This window comes from Nestor notabilis, unplaced genomic scaffold (assembly GCF_000696875.1).
Source record: "Nestor notabilis isolate BGI_N333 unplaced genomic scaffold, ASM69687v1 scaffold4536, whole genome shotgun sequence".
Lineage (NCBI taxonomy): Eukaryota > Metazoa > Chordata > Aves > Psittaciformes > Psittacidae > Nestor > Nestor notabilis.
The window spans coordinates 38,658-54,217 of NW_009933269.1; the positions used below are offsets into that span (position 1 = coordinate 38,658).

A 15,560-nucleotide genomic window follows, 5' to 3' on the forward strand; every position below is an offset into this window, starting at 1 on the left:
CTAGTGAGGTGTGTCCCAAGCCCCTGTGTCCACCCTGGCCTTGAACGCTGCCAGGGAGGGGGCAGCCACAGCTTCTCTGGGCACCCTGTGCCAGCACCTCAGCACCCTCACAGGGAAGAGCTTCTGCCTCAGAGCTCATCTCAGTCTCCCCTCTGGCAGGTAAAAGCCATTCCCCTTGTCCTGTCCCTACATCCCTTGTCCAAAGCCCCTCTCCAGCTTTCATGCCGGCACTAGGGATCCTTCCATGGGTCACACCATGTCTCTCCTACAACACTGTGGCCTGGGCTAACTACTGCTGTGAATGAGGAAGAGTTTATGGAGGACTAAGAGGCTCCTTATGCTCCAAGTGCATGGGAAAACATGGGGAGAGTCACTCCTCAGCACTTGCAGCTGAGGAGGAAGAAAGAGATCTGCTGGATCCTGGGTGGGTTCAAACGAGCTGGCTCAGCTCTGCGCTCACCCCGGTGTCTTCTCAGCCAGTTTTGACTGTGGTCAGAGTTAGGACTCACATGAGGACTGTCCAAAAGCAGTTTTTATCTGTAATCAAATTTGGCATCTGCAGTTTCCCACATCCAAACAACTCAAAAAGCTTCCAGGAGAAAAAACACACAAGGGGAGAGGGAGAAAAAGAAGAAGAGAAGGGGGGGGAGGAGAGAAGAGGAGGAGGAGGGGAGCAGGGAGCTCTCTTACCTTGGTACTGGGAGGGGGACTCTGACGGGCGGCCGTACTTGTGCTTTTTACCATCTTTCCAGTCTATGGCTGAGACAAGAAACAAAGTGTTTGTGTCAGTGAAATCAGTTCATGCTCTGGAACATTATCTGCCCATGGCACCTGCTCTGCAGGCACTTCAGAGGAGAGGAGTGACCTCCCTGGCCCTGTCACGACCCAGGTAACATGGATCATTTGTCTAAACCGATGGGATGTGCTTGAAGCAGGGAGATACCTGACTTAAGGTATCTGCATTTGCATCTTATTCTCTGCCTAGTCCTCACCAAGCAGTGTCCTCCCACAAAGGCAAGCAATAACCTAAAAAGCAGGAAACTGCTGAAGCTCCATCATTTTAACTACATGAAGAGACGGAAAAGCTTGAAAGGAACAAATGCAAAAGCCACAAAAACTGGCTCATGTGGATCTCACTACACCAAGACATGGAGCTTGAATTGCTCCTTATTCATCAGCTCCAGGTTGCTGCAGCAAGCCTTACTCACACATCCAGCCTCGACCCTCTCTGCTGATGGGAGGAGCAGCTGGTGGGTCTTAAGATGTCTGAAATTGTTTTTGGACCATTATTTTTGCAATCTTCTTGATGTGTTCTTCTCAATCCAGTGGACAGGAGGATGAGATGTAGGTTTTACCCCTCAAATGAACATGAGGGACATACAGAGCGTGGCCACAGCATCACTAGACATGGACCAGACAAAGAACCTCCTTGGAGAGACATAAATATCCATAGTGGACAGGAGGACGAGATGTAGGTTTTACCCCTCAAATGAGCATGAGGGACATACAGAGCATGGCCACAGCATCACTAGACATGGACCAGAAAAAGAACCTCCTTGGAGAGACATAAATATCCAGTATCTGAAGGGGGCTACAAGGATGCTGGAGAGGGACTTTCATCAGGGACTGCAGTGATAGGGCAAGGGGTGATGGGTTCAAACTGTGGGCTTGGAGCAACCTGCTCTAGTGGAAGGTGTCCCTTCCTGTGGCAGAGGGTTGGGATTGGATGAGCTTTAAGGTGCTTTCCCACCCAAACCATTCTATGGTTCTATGAAATGAATGAAAAGGGTGGAAGGACACCCTTCCTATAAATGAATTCACTTGAAGGACAGTATTCTGCCATCTCCTCAAGAAAGCAAGACTAAAGGACACAGAGTATTTAAGCCAGAAGCAAAAAAGCCCCCGTGGACGGGTAACGCTCCTCTCAGTGTTGCAGGATAACTCTAACAGCATCTGTGCACTCCAAGTTACCTCTTGCCATACTCTGCTAGTGAAGTTCTGTCTTATTCTTAACCTTTAACATGCAAAACTCCTCATTAAGCAGGCAGGAAAAGCAGCAAAGAGGGCAAGAGAAGCAAGAATTTCTGCAGGCATAGGAAGAACAAGCAAAAGTTCAATGCAGTATTAAAACAGCAGGTAAGTAGGACACAAACCCAAGTGTTGCTGCTGTAACCTATGGCCCAGCACAGGTCCCACAGCACTGGGCTGAGGCATCCTGCTCCTGAGGCAGGGAAGAAGCTGTGTGCAGCCCGGCCTGAGGCCACAGTGCTGACAATCAACGTGGCTCTTTGATTCCCAGCCCTGCAGCGGCCTCGCAGCACACTCCCCCCATCCCCTGCTGGCCTTCATTTATTTGCACTTCATTAAAGGACAAGCAGTGTTTGGAAGGGGAGAATGCTCCTCTAAGAGGAACCACCAGAGAAGCAAAGGAGATGGTTAAAAGACAAGAAAGGGAGGAGAGAAATGGAGCACAGCAATCTCCTGCAATAAACCTGGTGAGTGTGCAGCAGATGTGAACAAAGCACTGCGGAGGATGCTCCTTCCTCTACGCTGCTCCCTTCCCCCATCCTCCCAGGCATATGTGATGAGATCACCCCGGTCCAACACACACCCGTGGCACAAGGCTGAAGGAAATCAATAGTTCTCTTAAGCACAAGGAGTCTGAGCAGCTCAGCTGCAGCAGCCCCACAACTTCCCACTTGAGCTGGGGCGAGCACGGAGGGTGCACGTGCGGCTGCTGCTGTGTGGAACAGGGCGAGGGACTCGGGTGGCCAGAGGTAAAGTACCAGATGCCATCCCCACAAGGTAGGCTGGGCTTTGGTTTCACGCCTCATTAGAAGGGGGAGGCTTGTGCCAGCACAGGAGCTGTCTGCTCACGCTGGGAGCACGAGCAGATGGTGTGTGCTCATACACCAGAAGACCCTCACTGCCCGACACTGCGCCCCATGAGCTGCAGGGGTGCACCCAGCAAAGGACTCCTCCTCCACCTGCTTGTGGGGTGGGTTAGTGAAGGGTTCTCTGCACCCTGCTGGAGAAACAAGTGGCTCAAACTTGTGCCAACACATTCCCTGTGCTCCCACCCCATTGCTGGCCACACGCTGCGCTGGGTCCCTTGCTCAGCACCAGCTCTCTCCTGGGCCTGTGGCCGTGCCAAGCATCAGTGCTCACCTTTTTGAGGGCCTGGTTTCCGCATTCTATCACCTGCTGCTGTCCTGACCCTGGGACTGGCTGCCTTTTGGATAACTGAAGATGTCTAGGAGAAAAGAAATACACATGAGAACGTTCCCCATTCTGGAGCACAAAGTCATGTGCAACATTAACTAATCACAGAGTGGGGAGAAAATAGATGCTCTTTCACCCTGGGTTGCACAGCACATCTCCTACTAAACACAGACAATTCATTCCAACCCCCCTTAAACTACAAGTCTTTCTCCAATATGTGGACAACTTCAAATTTACAGCAGTGGGAGCAGCATAACTCAGGGAGAGGAGAATATGCCAGTGTCTGTGTTAACTGCTGTGGGTCCCGGGTGGGTGCGTGGCAGGGGGGGCTGCTCCCCAGCACTAACAAAGGGAGGCAGAGCTGAAATGCATGGAAGAAACCACATGGAAACACAACATTAACTCTGGCAAAGCAGCACTGCAAGCCCTAGCTCACCACTTGCAATTCAGATTGCTCACAGTAATTCTGGGTAATAGGGACGAGAAATTGGACAAGGAGCCAGGAAACATTTTTGCTGTTAGAACTGCAACCAGTGGCCAAGTGGTGCTGCATTTCCTCTTCTCCTGGTTGGAGGAAAACTGGCTGGACTGTCCCCAGCAAGAAGAAGCAGTTGAGCATTTACATTCTTGTTCTAACCAAATGGTACTGAAAAATCAGAGCTGTGGGGAAGTGAGAGCTGGACACATCCATGAAGCCCGGTACCAAAAAGGATGGTTGAGCCACAAACAAGCCCTTTGGAAAGCTGGTAAAAGCATGTTTAACACTGCCCTAACGAATGAAAGATGAATTGTGTGACTCTCACTCCATGTTGCTCACAGTGGGGCAGTCAGGCTGCAGGATGTGAGAGGAAGCTGGCTGGGGACACGAGTTTCTGCTTCAAGAGTTATTCACAGATCCAACTTGGCGAGAAGCTTTGATTTGGAAACCCAACTACAAACTACAGCCTTGAAGGGCAGTGCTTGCAACATTGAGCAATACTCTGACATGGAAAATACTAAAGGAATATTAAAAGCTAGAGGAAAAAAAGCCAACCTAGTTGTTTTTTAATCCAAATCAAAAGGCACACAGGAGTCTCTCATTGCCTCTCTCATAAATAGCGTATTTGTTTGTGCACACTTGTGAAAGGAGAAAAGTTTCTTTTCCTTTCAGTAGCAGTAAGTAATCTACATGTGAAAGCCTATTTACAACTTTTAATGCTTCTTTCCATCATTTTCCCCAGGCATTTTTATTAAAAGCCAGCAGTCATGGTAGGGAGAGTCCCCCCAGGGCGAAAAGGGCTTATGTAAAGGCACCAGTCTGGCTCCTCACCTCTGCTCTCTGCTCTGCTCAGACATGGGACCGGCTGAAGTACCCAAACTGATCATAAATCTCATGAGTTTGGCCCAGGATGGGTGTTTTCTGTGCTACTCAGATGCTTCTGAAAAGCTCCTTCAGCCTGAGCACTTCAGGGCCCTGCCCGCAGGGATGTGCAGCCTTCCCTGCAGAAGTGTTTGGAGGAAGAACTCGTGGCTGTGTGTGAGATGCTCAGGCTGTGGTCTGGGAGGTGAAACTCCTGCACCCCCTATCCTCACACAGGCAGCAACAGGAGTAACTCCAACTGTGTGTAAAGTGCACAGATGGGTGCTGGTCCGTCAGCAAGTGGGCTCCCAGGATGTGGTGGTGGAGAATGAGACATTGCCCTATTATAAAACAATGAAAGAAGGTGACTCTTCCTCAGAGGAGGTGACTTGGGCTGCATGAGGACTCCTGCTCTGCCTGGGGACTGCACACTCCAAAATATGCTCCCAAGAAGCTGTCCAAAGGAGATGGTCCCAGCCTGGCTCCTGCCATCCTTTGCAGGGCTCCAAAGCTGATGGCTTAGCACCATCAGCTGCCCCATACGTTCTCACAGCACAGGACAGCAGCACATGGTTTCACCCTGCAAAATCATGACTCAAACATGAAAAACCCCATGGTAAATAATTATTGTGCCTCAGGGATATGTAATTCCCAGAGAAGAGCCTGAGCGAAACTCCACACTGCGTGTCTTCAGCCCACCGGCCCTGCACAGTGCTGACAGGAGCCACCAGCCTCCCAGGGACAGGGACCAGTTGCTGCCCAATCCTCCTTACCCACAGACACAGCCCGTGTGCCCTCCTGCAACTGGTGTGAGCTGGGCTTTACTGACGTGGGGCTTGGCAATTCCCACTGGCTGTGATTTCACTCAGTAGCTGCCCAGCAAAGTTGGAAAATCTCCATCCTTGGAAATAGTCCAAGTGTCCTCAGGTACCACCCCGAGCAGCCTGGTCCAACCTTGAAGTCTGGGTCTGACTTCACCCCAGCTCTGCACATGGGGCTGGACCACACAAGTCTGGAAATTCACAGAATCCCAGCCTGGTTTGGGTTGGAAGAGACCTTAAAGCTCCTCCAGCCCCCCCCCCTGCCATGGGCAGGGACCCCTTCCACTAGAGCAGGTTGCTCCAAGCCCCTGTGTCCAACGTGGCCTTGAACACTGCCAGGGATGGGGCAGCCACAGCTTCTCTGGGCACCCTGTGCCAGTGCCTCAGCACCCTCACAGGGAAGAGCTTCTGCCTCAGAGCTCATCTCAATCTCCCCTCTTTCAGCTTAAAGCCATTCCCCTTCCAACCCAAAATACCCAATGATTTGATTTCACTGACACCTGATTGGAAGGCAAGTGGAGTTGCCCTGTAGGCTTCAGAAAGCCTGAAACACCCCAGTGAAGAAGAGAGACTTCAGTCTAGAGGGATGAAAGCAATGAGCAGAACAGGCACTGCAGGATGGATAGATGTGGCCTATGCACTGCTCAAGGACTGGAGACCAGAAAAATCCTAGATTAATAAATAGCAGAAGCTACAGTGTGGTATCTGAGGGGGAAAAGTGAGCTGTCCCCATGGACAGGCCTTCCTGAGTGACCTCAGACACACACCCCTGATGAGAACCTGCCACCTGGGTCAATGACACAGAGACACTTTTGCATTAAATGAAGCATTGGAGGTTTACCCAGCCCAGCACATGCAACACTCCATCTCCAAACCTGACACTCGTACAGAGCTGTGTACCCCAGTTACAACTCCCCTCTTTTTCCAAAGCTGTATTTCTCATTGCTGCAGATAGCAAGGCAATCCTGGAAGCACAGACCACAGTTTTACGTGGTGGTGGTTTCAGGGTTATACCCTGAAAGGACAGCTCAATGTGCAAGTCCATTTCAGTCCCTTCTAATCTAAAAAGGCCAACTGACATGCTGCCTTTTGCAGCAGGTAAAGTGCTTTTCCCAGAGTTTCAAACAACTTCCACTCACCGAGATATCAAAAGTGCCAGGGGCTCCTCTGAACTGTCATGGGCTTTAGTTCCCCATCACTCCTACAAGCCACCAAAGTCAGTCCAAACACTGCGGCATATCAAAACCTGGAAGCAGAGAGACAAAACGAAGAAGTCTGCATTTCATTGCAGAAAGGCTGGGTTACCAACTTGCATTATTCATCTTCATATTTAATTCATTTAAAACATCCAAATTTAAATTGAAAGGCAGCTGCAACAAACATTCCCCCTTCCCAGAGCGGAGCAGCGCAGGACTTGACACAATTTAAGTGCAGCTTGCGATGGGTACACCTTGGAGATGAGCAAGATCACATCAACTGAGCTGCTACAAACTAGTTCAGCCTTTGTAGAATGAAACTATCACACAAAGAAGGATTTAAAAGACTAGACCTGATTAGGAATAAAAAGAAGAGAGACCACAGGAGAGGCATATAAAATAACGAAGAGCATGAAGGGAGTGAATTGGGGATGTCAAATTCTCCCTCTCCCAGTGCAGCAGGGCAAACTCTAACACTAAAACACTGCAAGTATATAGCAGGGAGAAGGAAATTTGTTTATGGGAAACTCGCAGACATGCAGCATGGTGTCGATATCCTCATGGAGGCTGTTATCAAGACAAGTACATAAGTAACACTAAAAAAGGACAAAGTCAAAAGCAAACCCACATTTGTAACCACATCGGAACAGGAGCCGCAAAGGCCACTGGCACTCACAGCCCAAGGAACAGCTGAGTGGAAAGTGGGGAGACCCCTAAATCCTGACCCTGTATCACCCCGTCAGCTCCTGCATTTTCAGAGAATCACAGCCTGGTTTGGGTTGGAAGGGACCTTAAGACCATCCAGTTCCAACCCCGTGCCATGGGCAGGGACACCTTCCACCAGACCGGGTTGCTCCAGTCCCCCTTTGGCCAGGAAAAGCTGAGGTCCTGCCCTCCTGCCAGCACCAGGTCACAGCCGAGGCAGGACACCAGTGTGAGACCCGGTTTTGTTCACACCCCAGTGACCCTCTGCGCTGGTTTACACTGAGATTTACACCTCAGATGTGTTTTCCTTCTTCTTGTTCAAAGCGTAAGGGCAGCCCAGAGCCAGGCAGGGCTGGGAAGAGCATCCCAGGGTGTCCCTAGCTCTGATGGCTGCTCTCTCCGGCAGCCACAACGCTCAGCACACGCATCCTGGACATGCATCTTAATCTAATTAAGTTCCCCCCCCACTGCTCTTCCAAAAGCTCATCCTTATCAGCTCTAAGGAAAGAATGATCCAATTTACCTGTGCCAGGCTGGAAGGGACCTTCAGGGCTATGAGGCAGCCTTGCTCTGCAATATCCGTCCAGTCAATGTTGTGACTGCAAGAGCAGTAAAACAGAAAGGGAGAAAGTGTGGGTAGAAGATGCTGTCACATCTCCCCAGACCTCATAAGATGCATGTAATCTCTTTATCCACAAAGCCTCTGCTCCTCTGGAGTGCATAATCATGAAAAGAGTTAAAGCTGAGGTTCTTAATGTCTCTTCTAAGCACTTCTTTCTTCCACTAAAGACACCACTCACATCGGAATGATTTCCTGGGGTTGTTTGGACTTCCTATTATATGAGGAAGCTTCTGGTGACCCATGGGCTGGAGGCCAAGGCACTTCACAGCACTGCCATGTTTGACTGAAAGGGCAACTGAAGTTTTGTTGACAGCGTGCCAAGCTTCAAACCTCTCTGGACAAAGCAGCTGCCAGCAGGCAAGATGTCTTCAGAAAGGAGAGGAAGAAAACTCCCAACAGCGAGGCTGGAAAATGGTTTTATGAGGTCGGATACAAACCCCACAGATTAGGATGGTGAAAAGAAGAAGGAAACTCTGCATATTGCCAGAGGACTGTGAGAATGATGCTGCTTGGGAATCCCATGGGACAGCAACACGAGAATCCTGATGGTTTCTCATAATGCAAAAAGCTATCGATTTGTTTCCCCACAAGAACACGGGTCTCGAGCACCACGACCAGTCCAGCTCCTAAAACCCCTTCCACAGAATCTCTGCTTCAGCTTTTCCTTCACAGGGACCTTCCCATCAAATACTATCAATTTTTCCAATAACGAAGAGCTCTCCCCTATAAATTCCCTTGGGAAATGGGAAAGCAGCACTCTTAAGTTCCTGCCCATTACGGGTGATGGCAGTGCTCCCCCATTCCAGCTTCCCAGCGTGGAGCTCAGGCTGTGCTGGGTCCTGTGACAGCTCCATTCTGGAAGCCCTTATGGGCACTGTGGGTTGCATGGGAGCATCCAGTTGCATCCTAACCCAATCAGGAAACCAGGCACGCAGACATGAGAGCAGATACAGAGAAACCACCTCAGCCTGCTCACTGAACAGCTTTTCATTGCCATTCTTCATTTCTAAGGTGGGGGCACTTTCAGCCTACTTGAGAAACGAGGGCTGTCAGCACGGGATTTGGAACACTTCTACCTCCTTTGGTTTCCACACCAGACTTAGCTACTCAGACTCCTGCCTGGCCTGCAGACATCATAACTTTTGCTGGTCTAAAATCATAGTTTTATCATAGTTTTATCATAGAATCACAGAGTGTTTTGGGTTGAAGGGACCTTAAAGCTCATCCAGCTCCAGTCCCTGCCCCGGGCAGGGACACCTTCCACTAGAGCAGGTTGCTCCAAGCCCCTGTGTCCAACCTGGCCTTGAACACTGCCAGGGATGGGGCAGCCACAGCTTCTCTGGGCACCCTGTGCCAGCGCCTCAGCACCCTCACAGGGAAGAGCTTCTGCCCAAGAGCTCATCTCAGTCTCCCCTCTGGCAGGTTCAAGCCATTGCCCTTGTCCTGTCCCTACATCCCTTGTCCAAAGCCCCTCTCCAGGTTTCCTGGAGCCCCTTTAGGCACTGGAGCTGCTCTAAGGTCTCCCCTTCAGGAGCCTTCTCTCCTCCAGGCTGACCCAGCCCAGCTCTCTCAGCCTGGCTCCAGCCCTTGGAGCACCTCTCACAGTGTGCTCTGATGGGCCAGCCCAGTGACCCCTCCTCTGGGCAGAAGCCAGGGACCAGCAGAGCTCCAGCACCAGCCTCCCTGGAGGGAGCCACAGCCAAGGGGTACTAAACCCAAACAACAAACACTTAGATGGGGGCTGAAGGAAACTAGCAAGAGTGAGTAGCTGCAAAGTTCAAAGAGTGAGTCAGAGTTTATCCTGACCAACAAGTTTATTTCCTTCCACCTCCCTGTTACCATCCTCCTGGACAGGACTGGAGCTTAATTTCTCCTTGTCCATGCAAAGCCACATTTTGGCAGCACCAAACAGAAGCTGATGAAGCTGTGGCACCTTGAAAGCATCTCCCCTTGTCAGGTCTGGAGGGCCCTCCCCTTCATACATATACATACACCTTCATACTAAGAAGCACTGCCGAACTGAAGTTTGGCATCTGGAGTCCTGATCCCCTTGTGTGATCTGAAATAGGTGCTGGCTGCAAACCATCAGTCCTCTTTCTACCAGAAGGATTTTGTGTCATTTCCAACATCCCTCCCTCTCTGGAACTAATTTTATCTTTCTGCCATGTAAGAAGTGGGCTGATAAACTCCAGACTTCATGCCTGGCTCCTCAGCAATGCATTCTTGTGAAAGATGTTAAGACACTGAGGTGTCTCGAAGATGTGATCATGAGCAACACACTTCCTTAACCCTGAGCCAAGTCTCAGGGGAGAACATATTTTAAGAGAGACAAAAACATGCCAAAAGCTTGGACAGACCATGTCTCCATGATGAAAACATCGACTTTCTGACTTCCTTTTGAACACCTTCAGGTTGGAGGGGAGAGGAGATGGGTCAATCTCCCAGCAAGTGACTGCTGGATCATCAGACACTCAAAGTAGAATGAAACCAGGGACCACTGGGAGGAATCACTCAGCACCATGAGGGAAGCTGCAGCAGTTACCACCTCTCATGACTGCAGAGGAAATGAAATAAAACCTTGTAGGATTCCATAAATCCCCATTTCCTTCTCCTAGACAAACCCAAGCAAACCAACCCAGCACGGGCCTTGGCTCAGAACAGAAACATCTTGCAGTGTATCACTGCGAGCAGACCTTCCTCTCCATGAACATTAAAGAGGTTGCAATAAAAACTACATGTCTGGCAGCTCCAGGCACAGGATACTCAGATTGAGAGAAACAGAGAGACAAAAGGGCTTAAAAACTCACCCAGGTAAGAGTCTGGCTTGAGTCTGCCAAGAGGAAGTCCTTAACATGTTGAGCCTTCTCAGCACAGTCTTTTCTACATGAGCTGGGGGTTACAGCCGCCTGCTCCAGCACTGGGTGCAGTTTTGGTGTCCTCAACATAAGAAGGACATGGAGCTGTTGGAGCAAGTCTGGAGGAGGCCATGAGGATGATCAGGGACTGGAGCAGCTCCTGTATGGAGACAGGCTGAGAACATTGGGGCTGTTCAGCCTGGAGAACAGAAACTACTGGAGACCTCAGAGCAGCTTCCAGTGTCTGAAGGCGGCTACTAGGATGCTGGAGGGGGACCTTCATCAGGGACTGTATTGATAGGACAAGGGGTGATGGGTTCAAACTGAAACAGGGGAAGTTCAGGTTGGAGACAAGGAAGAAGCTCTTCCCTGTGAGGGTGCTGAGGCGCTGGCACAGGGTGCCCAGAGAAGCTGCAGATGCCCCATCCCTGGCAGTGTTCAAGGCCAGGTTGGACAGAGCCTTGGGCAACACAGTCTAGTGCGAGGTGTCCCTGCCCATGCAGGGGGTTGGAACTGGATAATCTTAAGGTCTCTTCCAACCCAAACCATTTTATGATTCTCTATCTGACCCTCCTGTGAACACTCTGCCCCTTCAAATCCTCTTCAGGCAGATGGAGCTGAAGGAATTCACACCTTGTGGAACAGTCAGAACTGCTTTTAGGACTGGTGTTGTGTTGCTTCTTAAAAAACCTCCACACAAATAGAAAGAAAACAGTGCAAAAGCTAAAGGCTGCCCATAGAGGGCACAGAGAATCAGAGTGGTTTGGGTTGGAAAGGACACTCTACTGGAGACCCCAGAGTTACTTTCTTCAGGAGTCTGACTTAACAACCTGGGACGTGAGCTGAAGGTGAGGATGTCTCTGTGGTCTTTGTGCAGGCAGGCACAAGCTGGCCAGAGACCAGAAACTGTGCTGGAGCTGTGCAGTGGCCGCCAGGACACCACTGCCCAGGCCAGGAGGCCATTTCTGAGCAGACTGCAGAGACATCCAGCCACCAGAAGTGTTCAAACAACTGCTGGACAACACAAATGTGCTCTAGGTACAGGCAATAGTGAAAAGTTTCACCAGGGACTTCTGCAGAAGCAAAATGCCAATAAAATTATGAGGTTTAATATACAAAGAGGCTAAAAATGACCATGGCAAGGATGTCCAGGAGGGCAGGAGCTCTGTAGATGCATTGTGCACTCTTGCTGCTGTGGTCCTTTCCCATGGGGAACAGTCACACACTGCTGGTAAAACACCACAAGGCAGGAAAACAAGAGCCCTGGAGTTAACACTCAGCACTAGTAGCTAGAAAACACAGTGAGAAGCAGGATAATTGTGTTATAGAAATCTTCATGCAATGCAGAGAGCTGCAGTGTCATTCATGCTCTATGGGCAGGAGTCCAGGCTCTGCCACGGGTAACTCTCATCCCAGGAAAGACCTGAGAATGCCTCGTCCCTTTTCTAACCCTTTCTGAGGAAAACCATCACAGCCTATAGAGCAGAGCTGCAGATCTCATCCTGAAATGCTTCCTGACAATTCCAGCAGTGAGTGACATGAAGAAATGCCATGAGAATGCTCGTGGCCTGGAAACGGATGGGACACCAGCTGCAGATGCACACTTCATAGAATGCTCAACCACAGGCAAAGCAAACCCACCCCTGAGAAAGAACAACATTCTGCTCCTTCCTACTCAGCCACAGCGTCAGCAGCAGCTCCAGGTGATGTTTTGAAGTCACGGAACTTTTTAGGTCACCTTGTTGATTTGATCAAAAGTATAACTGAGCAAAACCTCTGCAAGACATTCAAGAGGTGCTACATGAGACAACGGGGGAATTGTGATACACAGTGTTAAGAAAACACACCTCACCTCGAGCACCACGTTCTCACTGACATCAGCACAGAGCAAGGACTGTTAGTTATGGCCAGTACAACCCAAGGAGTTGGGACATGGGTTTCCTGGCCACCGTGGATGTGTAATTAAATAAAGGAGAGCCAGCAGACACTCTGCACACAGAAGGGAAAGGTGGGAAGGAAGATCAGGCTCTACACAAATGACTGCTCTTACATTCACAGCTTGGTTCTTTGGTAGCCTGCCAGAGAGAAGGTGAAATATCAAAATGATGGGGTTAAAGTACAGCAATCCCAGCCTGAAATCAAGCAAAGCTCCTTAATCATCCCAAGAGTCAGGCACTGCAGGAGTCTGCCCAGGAAAGTGAATCGCCAGCATTGGAAATCTTTAAGAACAGCTTAGGCAAAGCTCTGCGTGTGGGTAATCCTTCAAGGTCACTTCTAGAAACACTGAAACAACCAAGACATCCTTCATCAGCACATACCTGATCACACAGCACACAACCACTGCAGGAGTTGATGCGCTGGAGCATTTTTGACTAAATTTGCTGGAACAAGACCAAAAAAAGCCCCAAAGCAAAGAGGCAGCGTGTGGAGAGCTTATTTTTAGCAAGTGGAATTGGTGCAACTTCCTCCTCAGTCCACACCAGGCTTCATGAGCCCTTCTGCCTGGTCACTGTGCCTCAAGTAACACCCTGTGTGCAGAGAGCAGGAATTCCTCCTACTTTCCATGTGCCAGTCGGGCAGGAATGGCCACACTGCAGCAATAGAGGCACAGGGGGGCAAGGTGCTCCTGCAGTGGCAGCAGGAAGGGGACACAAGGTGATGCCCTGACACACTGCAGAGCCCCCACAGGACCTTCAACCCAAGCTGAGGAACCAACCTCACCCTAACACATGCACCTCTGCAGCCCAGCTGGTTTCAGAGACATAAAGCAGCACAATGTGGATGGTGTTGCAGGAGCCAGAGCCAAGCCTGGAGCTCATCCCTATCCCTCCAAATGTGTGTGCAGCCCGGCTGGGCTCTTAAGGGCTCCCTGGGGCTGCAGGCAGCAGAGGACACCGGGAGGGCTGCAGCCTCTGGCAGGCAGCCCCGGGAAGCTCTCCCAGAGGGAGCAGGGAGGGAACACAAACCACTCCCCCATTCACTGGAGGCGCAGCTGGAAGCGTGTCCCACCACTTCAAACACTCAGCGTGCTGGGAAGTCCCAGGAGCGGGGGGAAAAGTGCAGCCACCACACAAGGGGTGGATAAAAGCAGGTTCTGAGCACTGGCAGCGTTGCCTCTTCCAGGCAGGCAGCAGGAGGGTGATGGCAAACGGCATCCAAAGAGGCCACAGCTCACCCGGGCACTGCTCTGCCAGTGCTGAACTGAGAGAAACAGCTCCTCCACCACCCCAGACGCAAATTCCTTGCTGGAAAGCAACTGCTTTTCCCAGCAGGACTCTTCCCTGGAGTCAGACATCAGTAGTACCCCCAAGGAGCTCCGAGGGGTGCATCTACCCCGAGCAAATGCCAGGCACAGCTCCAGCAATGTGTGACCCAAACGTGTTGCCTCACCACGACATCCAGAAAGGACCTGATGCAGTGTCCAGCACAACACTGGACATTCCTCCCTGGGAGAAGGAGGAATCTCATGTTTCTCCATGGGCAAAGAAGGAACTTCACAAATTTCCACTGGCATCTACTCCTACGGCTTCCGTTGTTAAAAACAAACCTGAGCCATGGGGAGGCTTCTGGAGTGTTCACACTGTGTCAGCCTGGAAAACCTAAGAGCTGCGAGGAGGCACCTCCGAAGGAGGAAGGATCTGAGCTGCTGCTACCATCTGATTTACAACACACACCAAAAAACTTGTGAGCAAGAAATGGAAAGAGGTGTCTGTATGTCAGAAGCATCAGCTTGTCCCAGGGAAACAAACAGCAGTGAACTCTCAAGTCAGTTCTCTGTTGTGTTGGTAATGGCCATAACAACTTATTTCTGCTCATTTCCTTATCTCCAGTGACCAGTGGAGCTGCAAGAGTGACTTCCTGCTGCTGACAGAGTAAGATCTCAGCAAGAGGTGTGCTGGCAGACAGCAGCTTAATGGCATCCCTTCATCCACCTGGCCTGTGGGACCAGGCTGCCATGCAAACAGCAGAAGCAGCCAAAAAAGTGAATCTCTTCCTTCAGTTCACAGGCAGATTCCTGATTTTTCTGCTCGGGATGAGTGTGCATAAAGCCAGGAGGCCTTGCACTGGCACCAAGTCTGCTAAAATCCCTGCTACAGCAGCAGAAACGTTTGGTAGGTGTCTCAGCAGAGCCTGCAGGCTGCACCATTGTACATTACAGCATCTACATCCACTGGGAGATGTCTGTCAGAAACCTCTGCAGAAGAGCTAAGCATTATTCTGGGGTTTAAAGGAAATCTAATGCAGATGGAGATCTCTGGGAATTAAAGCTTTCAGCACCAGCCAGGCTGCAGCCACGTCCCTGTCCTGACCTCTCCTGCTTGGTGAGAGCTCACAGCTGAGGTAACAGGCCAGCTCTGCAGGACAGCCAGCAAGGAGCACAGCTTTACAAGAGGTGCAGGTGACCCCCAGTGCTCAGGGGCCCCCCACCACATACTGTGCCCCACCACAACAGCTCAGGCCAGGGACAAGTCCTGTTTGCTCCACGTCCAGTGAGACCTGGTGGTACAGACGGCAGATTCCATGTGCTTCCTGCTACTTTCAGAGTCCCATTATCACTTCAAACACTGAGCAAGCTTTGTGTAAGTCTCTGCTTTTAGATACTTCAGCTTGGTAAGAAAGGAGATGTTTACAAATGTATTAAAAAAAAAGGACTAGACCTTGTCATCCTGCAAATCATGGAATCCCAGAATGGTTTGGGTTGGAAGAGACCTTAAAGCTCATCAGCTCCAATCCCTGCCATGGGCAGGGACACCTTCCACTAGAGCAGGTTGCTCCAAGCCCCTGTGTCCAACGAGGCCT

At 50.6% G+C, this 15,560-nt stretch overlaps 1 protein-coding gene across 1 annotated transcript in view; it reads right to left on the reverse strand.

Annotated features, from left to right (window-relative positions):
- Nucleotides 1-3,193, reverse strand: part of SCMH1 (sex comb on midleg homolog 1 (Drosophila)) — a gene marked incomplete at its 3' end in the record, with an annotated part of 41,845 nt that extends 38,652 nt beyond the window's left edge. Inside the window, exons 1-2 of the mRNA XM_010016790.1 lie at nucleotides 3,169-3,193; nucleotides 691-759 (exon numbers count right to left, since the gene is read on the reverse strand). Of these exons, the coding sequence (XP_010015092.1) occupies nucleotides 691-759; nucleotides 3,169-3,193 (94 nt within the window). The remainder of the gene's footprint in view (nucleotides 1-690; nucleotides 760-3,168) is intronic.
- Nucleotides 3,194-15,560: the final 12,367 nt, after the last annotated feature.